The 17,863-nt window shown below is 43.9% G+C and overlaps 1 protein-coding gene across 1 annotated transcript in view; it reads left to right on the top strand.

Annotated features, from left to right (window-relative positions):
• The window catches only part of nfatc4 (nuclear factor of activated T cells 4), a gene marked incomplete at both ends in the record, with an annotated part of 16,352 nt that extends 2,335 nt beyond the window's left edge, over positions 1–14,017 (top strand). Inside the window, 11 exons of the mRNA XM_080725661.1 lie at positions 845–1,381; positions 1,774–1,934; positions 2,373–2,535; positions 4,633–4,733; positions 4,986–5,087; positions 7,301–7,488; positions 7,770–7,910; positions 9,003–9,058; positions 10,434–10,560; positions 11,505–12,236; positions 13,947–14,017. Of these exons, the coding sequence (XP_080581787.1) occupies positions 845–1,381; positions 1,774–1,934; positions 2,373–2,535; positions 4,633–4,733; positions 4,986–5,087; positions 7,301–7,488; positions 7,770–7,910; positions 9,003–9,058; positions 10,434–10,560; positions 11,505–12,236; positions 13,947–14,017 (2,379 nt within the window). The remainder of the gene's footprint in view (positions 1–844; positions 1,382–1,773; positions 1,935–2,372; positions 2,536–4,632; positions 4,734–4,985; positions 5,088–7,300; positions 7,489–7,769; positions 7,911–9,002; positions 9,059–10,433; positions 10,561–11,504; positions 12,237–13,946) is intronic.
• Positions 14,018–17,863: the final 3,846 nt, after the last annotated feature.

Raw genomic sequence — 17,863 nt, forward strand, 5'->3', positions numbered from 1 at the left:
AAAGTGGGCTTGTTTCCATTTAGCTCCTTTCGGAACCCCTCACTCCACTGCTACGCAGCTCCGAGATGGGGTTCCTACTGGTCGCATGCCAGAATCTTCCGGCTGGGTGGACGATCCGCCGTTAGCGATCCCTTCTTACCTTTGGTGAACATTCTATCCAAAAAGTGACGGGTTTCTGCTGATCTATAATCGTTTTACTTCTTTATCGTGGAAGAAAATCGAAGCACTGGGTTGAAATAAAGACTTTATATCGCTCATTAGGTCAGCCGGTCCCATGTTTTTGACATTCCGGAAGTTGTGGCCGCATAGGAAAACATTACTGCCTCCCCTGGTCACGTGGTATACAAACAACGGGGAAAACACAGAACCGGCTGACCTAATGAGCGATATAAAGTCTTTATTTCAACCCAGTGCTTCGATTTTCTTCCACGATAAAGAAGTAAAACGATTATAGATCAGCAGAAACCCTTCACTTTTTGGATAGAATGTTCACCAAAGGTAAGAAGTGATCGCTAACGGCGGATCATCCACCCAGCCGGAAGATTCTGGCATGCGACCAGTAGGAACCCCAGCTCGGAGCTTCTTAGCAGTGGAGTGAGGGGTTCCGAAAGGAGCTAGTTTCCAGTGTGGTCCTGCTGCGCATTAAATTCATCAAATGTGTGTGTGTGTGTGTGTGTGTGTGTGTGTGTGTGTGCGTGCGTGCGTGCGCGTGTGTGTGTGTGTGTGTGTGTGTGTGTGTGTGTGTGTGTGTGTGTGTGTGTGTGTGTGTGTGTGTGTGTGTGCGCGTGTGTGCGCGTGTGTGTGTGTGTGTCTCTCTCTCTCTCTGTACCTCGCTGTCCCTCAGGTCGCGGGCTCTCATGTGTTAGAGTGCCCCAGCATCCAGATCACCACCATCTCGCCCGATGACGACCCCGCCCCCGACAGTTCCAGCTACTGGGACACGGGAGGCGGCGGCGGTGGTGGCGGCTGGGACCGCGAGCGCCTCTACCTCCCCCTGCTGGACCCGTTCTCCTACCGCGACGGCGGCCCCGGCTCCCTCAGCCCCAGCCCCGCCTCCAGCCCCTCCTCTCGTGGCTGGCTCAGCCCCGCCTCCAGCTGCGACTCGCTGCTGGTGGAGGAGGACGAGCTCAACGAGGCCGCCGTCAACTTCGGCCTCTCGCCCTCCTCCTCGTCCTCGCGGCCCACCTCCCCCGGCGGGAAGAAGCGGAGGAACTCCCCCCTGGCCTCCCCCTGCACCTCGCGGAGGGGGAGCTACTCTGAGGAGCTCCACGGCGGGTGCAACGCGGAGGGGAACGACTCCTCCGCCGCGCAGGCTCAGGGCCCCAACAGCGGCTATGAGCTCAGCATCCCGCAGAAGACCAGGAAGACGTCGTTGGAGCAGGTGAGCCGTTGGAATGAGGCTCGCTCTGCCTCGTTTGATTTTCATTCGGTTCTCAACCTGTGCCAAGTCTCCCCCCCACCCCACCCTCCAGATCATTGGCAAAACATCATCATGATATTTATGCTAATATAACATTAATATAAAAACACAATCGATTGATTGAACATTAAAATAATACCCTGAAAATGCGATCACATGGGACCCCATCCAGAAAAGGGGGCCCCCATTTATCATTATATCCATTGTAAAGGCAACTGGACGGGCTTTCCAATCATATAAGATACTGTAGGGTGCTAGTACAGTAAAAACTGAGATATGATCAAACAAACACACATTTCCAAAACGTGTTTTGAGGCTTTTAAATAACGATCTCCATCACTGCGTTTCGTCAGCTGTCTAGCAGGGAGGTGGAACAGGAGCAGAATCCAGGCCCACTGCCAGAGCCCCTCCAGCCCAGGCGAGAGCAGCAGTCCCTGGGCATGGACTACTTGTCTGTTCCCCCTGCTCTGGGCTGGGGACGGACCCGTGCCAGCGCCCATAGCCCTCTGTTCAGGCAAGGACTTCATATTCTCAGAAGATATTATGTTTTTGGGGTCAAAAGTATTCTTGCTCTTCTTCTTTGGATGTTTATTCTTTGCAGTAGCAGTAGCAAGGCCAGGTAAGTTGATCTGTATTGCATATTTCACACACAAAGGCAATTCAAAGCGGCAGCAGTAGTTCATAGTAGTAATTGTTGTCATCATCAATATTCTTTCAGTGTTCATCTTTTTTTTTCAGTGTTCATCTTCATATTGTTTTGATTTTCATTTTCTAATATAGAGAGCTCAGTGTGAGTTATGAAAGTTGAAAGTTAATTTGTCCTGGGTAATACAGTATAGGGCAATAACGTGTGTGAAGTACCGAATTGGAATTCAGAAATGTCCTTTGTGTTTGTGTCAGATCTTGGGGGTCTAATCACAACCAATGGGTGTCATTCATTGTACACTTCCAGGTCAAACGCCCTGCCACCACTCGATTGGCCACTGCCATCCCAGTTTGACCAATACGAGCTTCGAATCGAGGTGCAGCCCCGCCCACACCACAGAGCCCACTATGAGACGGAGGGCAGCAGGGGAGCCGTCAAAGCTACACCGGCAGGCCATCCTGTCGTCAAGGTACACAACCCAAGTCAAAAAATAAATAAATAAAATACAATTTTAGTAGACCGGAAGTAGGTTGGAGTTTATTTATTCCAATGGAAGAGTGAACGTGAATACTGAACCATTCTTTAGCTCCATGGTCACTGAAATAAATATTGGACCTGATCGTCACAAGCCACACAATCATCCCAAGATGTTCATACTAAAATGGCTGTATCAGAGAGTCAAATCTTGAGAAAATCAACTTTATTATCGTCCTTTCTCTGTTCCAGCAACAGGCTCTTGTGGATCTAAACATGGTATACAGTATATATATCTGCATGGTATATATATGATGGTTGATTGATCTGAATGAATATTATTATTATATATTATGAATCTTGAATCTTATAGCATCTTAATTATCTTACCTTACCTGGCACAAAACATTTTCAGATGGGGTCTGTGGCTAAATACATATCATTTTGAGAAGTTTGAGAGATTTAGAAGGCATTTGTAGAATCAGGCCTCAGCTCTTAATGAGTTAAATAAAGTAAACAAATTACTGCCAAGACTATGGGTAGTTTGACTAGGCCTCTAATGGGTACAACAGGTACTCTGATGAAAACTAAAAGCTTGTTAAAAGAATAGCTAAATATAGATTTTAATAAGAAATTTGATAAATGCATTCCTCAGTCTTATTTTTAGCTTTATTGCGGTTTACTGAAGTAGTACTGTCAGACAGTAGTTAAAAAGAAACTTGTCATGTGTCCAAAAAGTGACATGTCCTTGTCTGAGTAGCAGCTCCAGACTTTACACCTGGTGTCATCATGTCTATGAATAATTAAATACCGGACAGTCCCACAATTTATGAATACCATAAATAAATCCCTACATTGTACTCTCCTTAAGGTAGGCCTATGCTGGGTGCTTGCTGTTGCCTGGACGCTCCACTGTGCTGTGTCACTTTGTTACCTTGAAAATCTGTTATTTATGGCGAGCAACACAGCCGTGTGATGGGGTATAAATCAGGCTCAAGTGTCCAGCAGACCCCATAGACAGAGACCTGAGGCGTCGTCACGGGTTCAAATTGAGCTCATGACTTGTGTCACTCATGTCAAATCCTTTTTCGAGTCCCTCTTGTCATCAGAGGTGCTATAAAATTGGCGTCCCTATTTTGGGCATGTCATTACCAAGGGCATAGTATCCGGCTTGCAAGTTGAGGCGATAAAGGAAGAGACTTCAAGAGAAAATTCATATGAATGGTCACTAGTTTCGCTGTTTTCCCCCCTGCTGGTATCAAAATGGATTGTGCTCCATTCAAGTAAATGGGTTTTTGCTGAACTTTACACTTGATTTTATTACCTTAATAAACATTGTCATAAATACTTGATGCTTCCAGTCGCTAGTTTAAAGTCTTCTTTCAATCACCATGATATGCGTTTTGTTAAAATATGGTCCCATGTATTTTTGCCGTAGGAGGGGCGTGGCTAGCTTGATTGACAAGCTCCCAACCAATAGCATGTATTGAACATGCTATTGGTTGATTGAACATCAGCGTGGATGACGGCCGCACATGAGATCTTTAGCGTGGAAGTTTAATCCAAACAGTAAATGAAGCCCAATGAAGCTAATGCTGGCTGCCTAGTAGCCTATGGTTCCTGGTTACAATGGAGAGTCGCATCTGAATGACGAAACGAGCCGCTGAGCTTGATGGGAAATGTAGTGTTTTTTATTCACCAGCAGTATGCAGTATGGACTGTATTCTATTCTGATACACATTATGAGGAGCTGATTTTCAGTATGAATTGGTTAATGCAATACAATAGGCTACAGCAGAATGTTATCTCTGTATGAGCTTTTCTATAATATTTTTTACAATATAAACGTTTTTCTTTATAAATAACTTATAATATATATAATATATAATATTTTGTCTTCAACATATTTTTTTCTCCCAAAATGATCATTGAATAATAGGGGTCTTATAATCAGAGTCGTGGTAAATTCGGAATAATACGGTATATGTTGAGTGGACTCATTCCTCACTGTGTGTGTGTGTGTGTGTGTGTGTGTGTGTGTGTGTGTGTGTGTGTGTGTGTGTGTGTGTGTGTGTGGTTTCTCTCCATACAGCTTTGTGGCTATACAGAGAGGAAGCCTCTTTCTCTGCAGGTGTTTGTTGGAACGGCTGATGACCGGTCTATCAGGCCCCATCCGTTCTATCAGATACACAGGTACTTTGTTTATGTGAACACATGCTAAAAACAAACATGACATTTTGCTACATGGGAAGACCATCATGTGACATAATAATTTTTAGCCCCAATAGCGGCAGGGCTTTAAATTTTTGTGAACAAACATCCGCAAAAAACAGCATGATTCAATGAAACAAAGCTGGTATTTCAGTGTACTGTAGGTTAGGACTATATGTAGGCTACCATATACACCAAGGGTTGTCTTAACACCGGGGTTTCTCCTCCTCTCAGGGTGACAGGGAAGATGGTGGGCACTGCCAGTCAGGAGAGCGTCCAGGCTGGCACCAAGCTGCTGGACATACCACTCAACCCTGAGACCAACATGACTGCACTGTGAGTAGGACAGACACACACACAGAGAGAGAGAGTCTCAGCTTGTCCTTATAGTCGGGGACCCAGTCCCCAAAATGGGAGGGGACCTGTGATTTTCTGCCGTACTTTTTATTTCTGTTTTATCTATTAGTTTGGTCATTAAGGTCCACAGAATGAGAGGCCTGCTCTGCTGGAAACATCGCGAAAAAAAGTTATGGCCATTTGTATATTCACTGTCCCATTGACTCCACTAGAAATATTAAAAAAATAAAAAACATCTGCTTTAATTAGCATGTGAGGGGTCAAATTAGGGGTTCTTCATGATTCTGAATCCATTGCAAGCATTTGTTTTGCATAAAAAACATTGTTGGGGTTACTTTTCGGCAGCCCAAAACTGTGAAAAGTGGAAAAAAAGTGATGACTCATCACTTTTGACTGTTTTGGGGGGTTGATATCTTGCCCAAGGAATGTTTTTCATGCAAAACAAATGCTTGCAATGGATTCAGAATCAGGAAGAATCCCTAATTTGACCCCTCACATGCTAATTAAAGCAGACCTTTTTTCTTTTTTTAATATTTCTAGTGGAGTCAATGGGACAGTGAATATACAAATGGCCATAACTCTTTTTCGCGATGTTTCCGGCAGAGCAGGCCTCTCATTCTGTGGACCTTAATGACCGACCTAATAGATAAAACTGAAATAAAAAGTACGGCAGAAAATCACAGGTACCCCTCTTTTCTTTGAGCTTTTGGCCATGTGGGTCCTCGACTATTATACGTCCGTCCGAAGTGTACACATTTTTACGGTCTATGGGTTTGCCGCTCTGACATCATGCTCTGATGTCACTGTGATGTCAAGGGAACCATTCCAACAGAATGGGTTTGCCGCTCTGACATCACGCTCTGGCTTCACTGTGATGTCGCACTAACAGAATCCCTTTCATGCCCATATATGGAGTTCCCTGATGTCATCAATATTAAGCCCATATCTAAGGCACTCACAGCATATCTCCATGTACAGTACATGGATGGATACCAGGGTTCTCCATATATGGGTAACTGGTCCGATATACATTACTGGCCAGATGGCCAAGACATGGCGCGTTTAGGGCGAGGTCGCTTGTCGCCCTGAGGCGTCTTATAGTATAGATAGGTAAGACTGAATTCTTCAGGAACAGTATTATCTTGTGTGAAGTGTGATGTGAGCACCACTCACTTTTTTTATCCTTATATCTCACCAACGTCTGTGTCTATTTTCCACCAACTCCTCTTAAGGGCTTTGCACACAGACGTGTTTTTTTCGCACAGAAAAAACTGACGATTTAATTTTTTTAAGGAAAACAATGATTCTCTATGACCTCATGCACACCGGCTCCGAATTTGCCATGCGGCAGGTGGCTGCGGCTGTGCGATTTGTGCGTCTTGTCGCATGCGGTAAAAACTCATTGACTCCTTTTATGACTACTTTTCGGATCCGCAGTGTGGATTCCGCACAGCCTTGCACACCAAATCCAATGCGTTTTAATCATGCAACAAACGGAAAGAAACGCAACACTTTACTCTCCCTTTTAAATCTTTTTGAAAGGGGTTTAGCTGTATTTATGTTATCTGAATTCTGGCTGGAGGTATAGATTTATAGAGCAGTACAGTAAATAACATGTCGGCCAACGAAAGAGAGCAGTTTCTTTCTTATATTTTGTATATATTATTTTATTTATGACTGGTAGGCGAGGCAGCAGTAGCTCAGGAGTCAGAGATAGCTGTCTTGAAATCAGAAGGTCCCCGGTTTTGCGCGCTTGGTCCTCCTGGCTGCGTGTCAGCGTCTGATGTATATTGGAGGAGAAACGTGGTTGTCTGCACCCTTCCTTATGACCAAGAGTAGGGGTTTGCAGTGACAGGGACTATATACCCAAGCAGGGGGAATTGTCACTCTAAATTGGCAGATAAATGCAAAAACTAATAATAATAATAACAATAATAAAATAAATCTGCCTCCACCTTGATGTCCACCCTGTCACCCCACAACGCAAAATAAATGACCCGCAACTCACATTATGCTGTAGATGCTCCAAACTTTATTTGCAAAACAGCAGCAAAGTAACGATGTTTCGACCTTGTGGTCTTCTTCACCCTGTCATCACCACAACATAACACATCACTCACTCTGACATCTTGCTTTCAGCCATCCTAAAACATTTCCACATTGTGTTCACGTTCAATGAACTTGTGTCTCAGAATTGACTGCGCCGGGATTCTTAAACTGCGGAACTCGGACATCGAGCTGAGGAAGGGAGAGACGGACGTTGGCAGGAAGAACACACGTGTACGTCTGGTATTCCGTACCCACCTCCCCCTGACTCCTCCACTGGCCCCTCCTGGCCGCGTCCTGGCCCTCCAGGTCGCCTCTCTGCCCATCGAGTGCTGTAAGTGACCCATCACATGCACACACTCCCCCCGTTTATAGAACCACTTTTATTTGAATACGTTAAATGCTTTGAAGTATGCTGCACAGTTGGTGCGGTTTCAGATTAATTTAGGTTATTTGCTTAAATATCTAGGTTGTTGTCTTTAACTTATCACTTGTCATTTGCTCCCTGTCTTTCCACTCCTTGCTATCATCCCTTTCTGTTCTTCCTTGCCTCCTCTCTCTCTCTCTCTCTCTCTCTCTCTCTCTCTCTCTCTCCCCCTTCCTTCCCCCTCTTAGCCCAGCGTTCAGCCCAAGAGCTGCCAGTGATAGAATCAGTCAGCTTGACTTCCTGTTCCGTGGAGGGAGGGGAGGAGCTCCTTCTGAGCGGCACCAACTTCCTGCCCATCTCTAGAGTTCTGTTCATGGAGAGAGGGACAGGTAAACAGCAACAGAGCTACAACACATCGCAACACCACTTGTAGATCAGCTATAAAGATATTTGATTTAGAGGGAAAAGGGGGGGGCAGCATAGACCTCTGGTGGTCAAATGAAGCACCCGACGCCGGCAGGCCAGTTGTGCGTCTGGCACCGAAATGGGTTACAGCGGCCCTGATTGGCAACGCCAGGGCCTTTCCTCTAGTGTCACTCTTAGGCCAAACTTTCTACTTGTAAACACATTTTACTATCTACGGTAGCTTTCATGTATGGTCATTGGGGGGTAGGCAAGTGCTACGGTAAGTACTATGGGCTTAGGTGGAGTCTTCAGGAAGCTAGGGAGTGAGTCTGTTCTAAGTGCGACAGGGAGTTTATTCCACAGTTTGGGGTCCATGAGGGCAAATTGTCTAGGACGAGTGGATCGTTGTCCTGGGGTTTTTAGCGAGGGTTCTGTCAGCATCCCTTTGTTAGCTGATCTGAGTGAACGGGTGAGGTTGTAGGGGTTGATCAGGCTTTGGAGGTGTCATACCTTTAGCTGCTTTGAAGGCCAGCATCAGTGTTTTGTATTCAGTGCGGGCCGCAACCGGGAGCCAGTGGAGGGAGTGGAGAAGGGGGTAGACATGTGAGAATTTTGGCTGGTTGAAGACCAGTCATGCCACAGCATTTTGGATTAGCTGGAGAGGCTTAAGTGCACATGCCAGGAGGCCAGTGAGGAGAGAGTTGCAGTAGTCAAGTTTTGATATGACAAATGTCTGGATGAGGAGCTGGGCTGACTCCTGGGTGAGGAAGGGTCTGATACTACTATAAAACTGTTATAGAGTGTGGACCCACAGGACCGGGTGACTGATGCAATGTGTGCCTTGAATGATAGCTGGCTGTCCAGGACCATACCAAGGTCCAGGACGCACGCACAGGTTCTGCAGGTTTTTATAGTAAATGTGACCTACGATTGCAACAAAAGATGGCGAATTGGCATGTATTGCCAGTTTAATATTTTAAATAACATCCCTGGCTGCAAAATCCAGCCCAAGACCAGACAAATGTTGTTGACCATTAATACCCCACCCCCCCACCCCCAATATTCTCATCTATCAGATGGAAAACTTCAGTGGGAGGAGGAGGCACATATTGACCGGGACAACTGCAATGATGTAAGTGTGCACATGTGTGTGTGTGTGTGTGTGTGTGTGTGTGTGTGTGTGTGTGTGTGTGTGTGCGTGTGTGTGTGTGTGTGAGTGTGTGTGTGTGTGTGTGTGTGTGTGTGTGTGTGTGTGTGTGTGTGTGTGTGTGTGTGTGTGTGTGTGTGTGTGTGTGTTTGTGCGTGCGTGCATGCATGTGGACGTGCATGTGAACGTGTTTACATGTGATGTGTCCATATAAAAGAAAGAATTACGGTTTTTACTTAAGTAAATGTAACAATACCACAATGTAAAAATGATCTGTTACAAGTAAAAGTTTGATATTCAAAATGTACTTGTGTAAAAGTATAAAAAATTGGCATCAATATGTACTTAATGTACCAAAAGTAAAAGTACTCATTATGCAGAACTGTTATCCAAATGTATATTATCAATATTTTGAAAATAGCAAATCAGCTATTTTCAAATAGGTGTAGAAGAGGTTAATGTAAGTAACTACCTAACCTAATTGGAAATTATTGAAATTATTGTAAATACTCCAGTAAAGTAAAAGTTCTGCAAATGTGTACTCAAGCACAGTACTTAAAGGGGAAGACCACCCATTTTCAATATTGAACTATGTCATTAAAACTCATTTACTGCCATTTTGAATGGCCTCCCATCAGGGCTCCCTGCCAGAAGCCTCCATAGACTTCAATGTAATTCATAGTGCACAGAGCATGCACGCCCATGCACAGATCATGCACCATGTTTGTGCAGTTTGTTCACAGCTTTCAAACAAAAAAATCAGATTGGAAATCCGTTCAGGCATTCTTGAGATAATAGCCATTATGTTTTACATGTTATGTAATCAAAAAATGGCCGCCCTGTTTGAAAGATGGGGTTGTATGGGGGTTGAACATGCAAAATCGCGATTGAAATCATGCTTACTAGATTTGATGGGGTCCAAAAATAATTTTTCAAAAAAGAAATTTTCAAAAAAAGTTTTTTTTTTTTTTTTTTTTTTTCAAAACTCGTCATACTAGTCATAGGCAGAGTGGACACACTTATATAACTCGTCAAACTAGTCATAGGCAGTAAATGAGTTATACCTTAGAGGAGTTGTGTGGAAATAAATAAAAAGTTCCCCCTCTTCTGTGTTGCCTAGAACTGGAGAATTGATTTTGGGGTTTGTATTGCAAATCACAACTTGATGACATCACACATTGTACTCAATTCTCCAGTTCTAGGCAACACAGAAGAGGGGGAACTTTTTATTTATTTCCACAACTCCTCTACGGTATATTAATGACATAGTTCAATATTGAAAATGGGTGGTCTTCCCCTTTAAGTAAATAGCCTGTGATCCATTACGTGCTCATGCTACCTGTACTGTACTCTCCCCCAGTGTCTGCTGTGTGTGAGGGTCCCCGCATACAGCGACCTGTCCGTGAGCCGGCCTGTGTCCGTCTGTCTCTATGTCTCCAACGGGAAGAGAAAGAGGAGCAGCACCCACTGTTTCAAGTACCTTCCCAGTGAGTGTCCTATGTTCATCTGCATCATTTTCAATCATGTTCTGTTCAATTTCAACATTCACTTGCACTGCTTATGACTCAACGTAGCATTAATCGTGCTCTGGAAATGTAATTATTGTGTAGGCAGATAAGATAATTTATCTTTAAAAAATGGTTAGTCACAGTGCTTGATTGTGACTGGCACTCATTGTGAAAGACTTGTGTATCAGTATCGTACAATGCTCACCAATACATACCATACTATGCCATGGATGTATTTCCTTTGGCAAATTTGTTTTCCTATGATGGCAGGGGAAGAGGAGCACTTGTTTTGATTCACTCTACAATCTACACAGGAAGTGGGAGTTGTTAGGCATGATGCCCCTTAGCTGTTCTGAAATCATTGTAAACCATGGGGACAATTATGTTTTGCCATGAAATGACGGTAAAATATGGAGGGGGAAAAATGTAGGTAAATGCTTATCACCACCATCTGAACCCATTCAGACAAACAAGCATTCACATTCATCGTAAAGAGCACATGTTTTCTGTTGATGGGTTAATCGATTATTTGTTGAAGAATCAATTCACACCTAACATCCACTCCCACCAACTTTCCCACCCAGACAATATTTTGAGCCAGGCTTGCTCCCCATGTACACAAACTTGTTTTAACTCTGAGAGTGACGAGTGTACAAATGGAACCAAATGGGCCCCATCCGGTTCCAGTTGTGAACTCACAGAGTTAAATGAATACCCAAGTTTTTACAATGCAGCTGGTGCCACTTGTGGCGTGTGAAGTGAGTGTAGCAGCTGTCACGTGGTGGCGCCCCCTGGAGTAAACTCTTCCCCCCACTTTGACGCTTGAATTGGATCCTCTTCAGGTGACGGACTGGACCAGACAGTGTGTATTCAAATGGCATACTGTACATACAAGATGTGACAGTCTCTGTTTATCCCTGCAGTCATGTTCAAAGAGGAGGATCCCCTGCTGCCGCGCCCGTCCGCACTGCCCCTGGAGGGGGTACCCATGTCCCCCATGGGGGTTCCTAGCAGGGGCCACCATCTGAGAGCTGATCCCGCAGCCGAGGACAGAGGCCTGGGCTTCCACTTGCCTCCGTACCCCTCCGCCTACTCCCCTCCCTTCCCCGCCCCTGGCTACCATGAGGAGTACTACTCCAAACCGGAGGCCACTGTCGCTGCAGAGGACCCCGCTGGATCCAGGGGAACGCTGTCCGAGCGCCACCCCAGCTTTGAGAACCTGGAGCTGGGCTTCACCGAGCTCCTGCCCCCCCTGTACCCCCGCATCCCGCAGCCGCCCTCTCCCTCGCCTTCTCCGTGGCTGGACTCGCCGTATCTGTCCTCCTCGCCCTCACCGTCCCACTCCTCGTCTCTCAGCCCCTTCCCCGCGGGGAGTCCCATCTCCTCGTCTCCCCTGCCTCCCATGCCCTCCTCCCCTTATCCCCAGTACTCTGCTTTCCCCCAGGAGGCGTGTCCCTCGCCTCCCTCCAACCCGGGCCCTTATCAGGACTTCTACCCAGCACCTTACCCCCAGTATAAGGGCTGGGACCACCAGGGCAGGGCTCTGGGAGCCGGCCAGGTGTCGGAGAGGGATGCTCAGACTGGCTCCAAGATGCAGGAGAGTCACCTGGAGTTTGCCAGCTCCTCTGCCATGCATCATATTACATTAGAAGAAGGTGAGAATCTTTTCACAGTGGACATTATGACGTCAGCTACACAGCGGTGTTCACCTATTAAACATTTATTACGCATCATAGGTGTGCAGCCTATGGCGTTTGTCTACTGCTCACGCACACTTACGGGCAGCATAGTTGCACATAGTGTGTGTGTGTGTGTGTGTGTGTGTGTGTGTGTGTGTGTGTGTGTGCGTGTGTGTGTGTGTGTGTGTGTGTGTGTGTGTGTGTGTGTGTGTGTGTGTGTGTGTGCGCGCTCGTGCACGCACGCACACGTGCATGTGTGTGTCTCGCTCTCTGTCTGTGTCAGGTGTGCGTGTGCATCATACGTGCATGGGGTGTTGACACGATGTTGATGTTAATCAGACTTGGGCCTAACTTAACAGCATCCCATCTCCCACTGGTGTGCGTACTGTATGCACGCATGTCATAGGTGTGTGGTCTCTCTGTCTGTGAGCGGTGAACAAGGTGTGCAGTGCAGTGTGAAGATGACACATATTGATCAGTGAGATCAACAGTACTTCACCACAACAATGTTGGTGTAACTAAAAGATTTGCTGTACAATATATTTACAATATGTTTTTTTATCAACTACGGGGCAAGAGTTGCATCATGGCTTCAGCCGATGGGGGGAAACAAATTGGCATAGTGAAGCTTGCACCCGATTGGCTAATCACACTCCATAGTGTTGTGGACACATACAGATTACAGAAACCCACAAATGGCAAGAAACCACTCCATTCCCATTGAAAAGCACAATCCACCTTCATAGGTAGATTTAAACTTCAGAGAAGTCATAAAAATAGCAAAAATAGCTGATCTACAAGCTCATTGTACTGCCTACCATAGCCTAGATTTACAGAAATAACATAGTTGTCATTGAGGGTCTTGCTCAGGGACACCTCAACACATTGCTGGGGCTGGGAATCAAACCTGGAACCTCCAGCTTCCCAGGACCGCTCTCTACCCATTCAGCTACCGGTATGGCCACCAAATGGATGGATGGATGGATGGATGGATGGATGGACAGACAGACAGACAGATGGATGGATGGACAGGTGGATGGATGGACAGATGGACAGACAGCTAGCTTATATGAACAGATGGATGTGTAATTGTGTATGAATAGACAGTCTGATAGATCAGGGGCACCCCATAAATATTTTTTTAAACCGAGGCACCCCTACATTATAATTTTCACTCCCAGCACCTTATAGTTATAGCATATCGTCATTGTCGGGTGGAAACCTTGTATGTCCAAAACGGTTCGTTTTGTATTTATCAACTATAAAATGTACTAAATGCGAGGCGTTTTGTGCTTGTAGATCGTCTGTTTTCACTAGTTTGTGCGACAGTCTTGTATGATGAAGCAGGGCTTTGCTTTACCAAAAGACGTACACATTTGAAACTTGGAGATATAAGTTTTCTGCCCGACAGTGACGATATTTTAGTGATTATGTTGCGAGGAAAACGTTGAGATAATAGCCATTTTGGTTAGAACTGACTGAAAATACATTTGTACTTCAATTTTAAAATCATACTAAATATTTTTTTAAGTGTCCAAATAAATTCCAAATATTATCAAGTTATCTCGCGGCACCCCTGGACTGCTGTCGCGGCACCCCAGGGTGCCCCGTCACCCACTTTGAAAACCCCTGTGATAGATAGACAGACAGACAGACAGACTGAAAGACTGTCTCCTCTCTCCACAGTGACAGAGTTCATCGGGGAAGATATCAGATCATTCCAGTCAGCCTCACAGATGGACAACCAGCCACACTGAGTTCAATGCAACCACCACGGCCATGTGATATTCAGCAGCATGATTCTATTCCTCCTGCACTTGGTATTGAGACTCACTGCTGCCACTAAACTAAAGGCAGGATTTGAATACCGGTACACTGTTGTATTGATGACAATAGGTAACTGTTGCGGTTTTATAAAAAGGGAGACTAATATTTTTAATCTGTTTTCCATATAAATTATACAAGAAACCCTGTGTGCGTGTATTTTATGTTTATGTTGGTCTGCTGCACTATAACTGTCCAATGCATGTTTGGGCAGTCATCTCTCAGAAAAGCTTCAGAGCTGCCGAGTGCCGACATCACGCAAGCATAGTAAAACACCTGGTTTTATGAGTAAGGAAGGCCGGTGGGAACAAGTACACCCACAATTCAAAACGTAAATAATTTTAAGATCCAGTTTGAATCAACAGATTATTATGGCCAGATTGTGAAGACTTGAACGTGTCAGCATTCAGCGAAAAGTGAGTATGCTGCTGTAATATTATTATTTTTGGATGTGCCACCTTGCTTTTCTGAGTGCAGTATTTCTGTTTATACACTCCAATGACAACTGTGGTTGATGCATGCAGTTAGAATCGAAATGAAACATTGTGTTTGAAATAGTCTGTTGTTGTTTCTATAAAGAGAACCATTGAATCCATTCCAAGCAGAGATGGGTAATATTAGGTTAGTCTGGTGTTACAGTACCTGTTGGGAAAACAGTGCCTCCTGTAGGTCTTTAAAGAACTAGAACAACTACTCTTCTATTTCAACAGTTGAGATACTACTATCCACTTAAGTCCACCCAGATCTTATATTCTGTTTGCACTTTCACCACTGTATTCATTGCAGGTATGAGAAAAGATAGACATGTTTAATTATTGTAAACGGTAAATGACAAAAAGCGCTATAAAACGCATAGACCTTAAGGAGACACTAGAAGACTACCATATATTTAGCTGACAGGTTTATGAGCCTATATGGTTTGACGCAGCCATACATGGTCATGTTAGGAACTAGGCATTGAAATGGCCCTGCTAGTGAGACCATGGATGAGACATAAAGGCTACATTTCCATGTCAGTTTTGGAGAAAGGAGCAGAGATGACACACAACACAGGAAGGGCTTTTGATGAGAAAGATCCAACCATAACCCAAAGGAAACAGCTGCAGCCATATGTGACCAGTGGTGAAAAGTAATTAAGTACATTTACTTAAGTACTATACTGTAAGTTCAATTTGAATGTACTTTTACTGTACTGGAGTATTTCCAATTGTTTATACTTTTACTTTTAGCACTGTACATCTCAGAGGGAAATATACTTGTTTCTCCACTAAAGTTATTAGAAAACTTTAGTTACTTGTTACTTTGTAGATTTGGATTATTATTGCACAACATATACAATAACACTTCACCTAAATTTAGCAGTGAGACGGATTGTGAGCTTGTAGATCTGAAAACGTAAAAAGATTTGTTTACATTTTATACATTTGGAACCTGTGAAATGTTGGTACCTTCTGATGCCAATACATTTGTATTTGAATTCTGGACTTTTATTTGTCACACACTATTTCTATTTTGCAGTATTGATTCTTTTATTTAAGTAAAGGCTGTTCCTTTCCCCTCCATCAGGACCCCGGCTGGCCAGGGGAGAGGCAGTATAGAGACCAGGAATACTGCGGTACTGAGGTTATGTACCCAAGGGAGAATGGGGTCCGCTCATTGTTCCGCCGGTCCGTTGTTCCGAGTAGGAACTCACCAGCGTCAGCAGGTTAGCTACTCACCAGCGTCGGCAGGTTAGCTAATCACCCGCGTCACGGTTAGGGTTAGGGTTAGGTTTAGCATAGTTTTACTGAGGTTAGGGTTAGGTTTAGTTCATCTGCATACCGGCCCGTCAGCATATTGACGTGGACCCGGGGAGAACATCCAAACTCCACACAGAAAGGCTCTTTCGACAACCCCTCCTGGGGTACGGGCACTGATGACATGGAGGAGAGAACTGTGAGGCGACTGCGCCACCATGCCTTTTTTTTGCCAAATTCTTGAGACAATAATTTGATGACCGGATCACCGGTCAATAGTTTCCCTTCGGTGATCCTGTAGGATTGGCTTAGGAATGTGACAAAAACAAAAAACACTTTCAAGATTATATATATAATCTAAACTGACACAGATGCTTTCCCGGTTAAAAAAAGCATCAGATTTGTATGGTTTCTGATGAATAGGTAAGCAATAAGCAATTGTTGTACACAAATCAAGATCCACAACAACCAACAGCTTGGACCTGTACTCTCAGGGGGATGTGAAGCCATATAAGTTGTTCATGACATCAATTCTTCCAGCTTCTTCTTGGCCAGGGCACAGTGTGGGCTTTTGTGCTCAGGTAAGGTACAGCAGCAGTGGTGGGAAAAGTACTACATTTATTTAACTTAAGTAAAAGTATCAATACTGCAAAGTAGAAACTCTCTGTTACAAGCGAAAGTCTGGTAATCAAAATTGACTTGTATAAAGGTGCAAAAACATGCTCATTTAAATATAATTACAGTACCAAAAGTAAAAGTACTCATAATGCAGAATGTAATTTTTTTTCCTCCACAAGTTATCATATTATGATATCTTGTGAAACGGGATCAAAAGATGTTATACATAAATTATGTACAAAATCTTTTAAAAATAGCAGATCTACAAGCTCACAACGTGTCGCATCGCAACGCGTTGTGAGCTTGTATATCGGCTATTTTCAAATAGCTAAAGTTTAAATAGGGTTGAAGTGATACGTTTGTAATAATAATTGAAATGTACAAAGTAACTATAGTAACACATTTTTTAAAATAATTGTAGTGGATTAAAAGTACAATATTTGCCTTTGAGATGTACAGTGCTAAAAGTAAAAGTATTGAAAATTGGAAATACATTTTGCTCAAGTACAGTACTTGAGTAAATGTACTGTAAAAAAAATGTAAATCCTTATAGGGTTGTTCCTAGAAAGTGCTCTGCCCATAATTCAATTTCATCTGTTCAAAATTGTCCAGATTAGTTGAAATTGTTTGAAAGTTAATTCTTATATCACCCAAATAGCCCCATGAGGTTCAAATTCTAAATGTCACTATCACTAGCTAATAGCTATATATCATTGAAAGGTTCAAATTCTTAATATTATTGTCAGTGTATTCGTCATTGAATGGTTCTAATTCTTAATATCCTTATCAGTAGTGTATTAGTCATTGACAGGACAATAAAATCTCTCTCTCTCTCTCTCTCTCTCTCTCTCTCTCTCTCTCTCTCTCTCTCTCACTCACTCACTCACTCACTCACTCACTCACTCACTCACTCACTCACTCACTCACCCACTCACTCACTCTCTCTCTCTCTCTCTGACTCATAGATGGGGTGATGACTGTTGGCTCAGCAGCATGTGCACACAGAGAACACACCCTTGGATAAAACTTAATGGAAAGTAGACCTAGTTTCTTTCTCCTGTTAGAGCTGTTCTAACAGCTCCCCTACTGTAGCTCCAGGCTCTAAAATGAGTATATCAAAGTGTCTGTGTTTGTGCCTGTCTATTCTCATTTACCATTTTATTGGTGAGCCTTGAGACACAAAATTTAAATAGTAGGTTACTCATCTGCACTGTAGTATGCGTGACGTGTGCATGCATACTGTAGTATGTTTTGCCTACACTTGTACTCTTGTACTTCACACTTCTTGACCCAAACACATGTCTACCTTTTAGATGTATTTGAACTATGGCACGTAATGCTAATTTATTCTTTGCCACATGTGTTGCTCGATGAAAATAACAGATTTTCAACTGGAAACAAAAACATGTGTAGAGCCAACATTGG

The sequence above is a fragment of the Nannobrachium achirus genome (genome assembly GCF_963921795.1).
Source record: "Nannobrachium achirus genome assembly, chromosome: 5".
Taxonomy (NCBI): Eukaryota; Metazoa; Chordata; class Actinopteri; order Myctophiformes; family Myctophidae; genus Nannobrachium; species Nannobrachium achirus.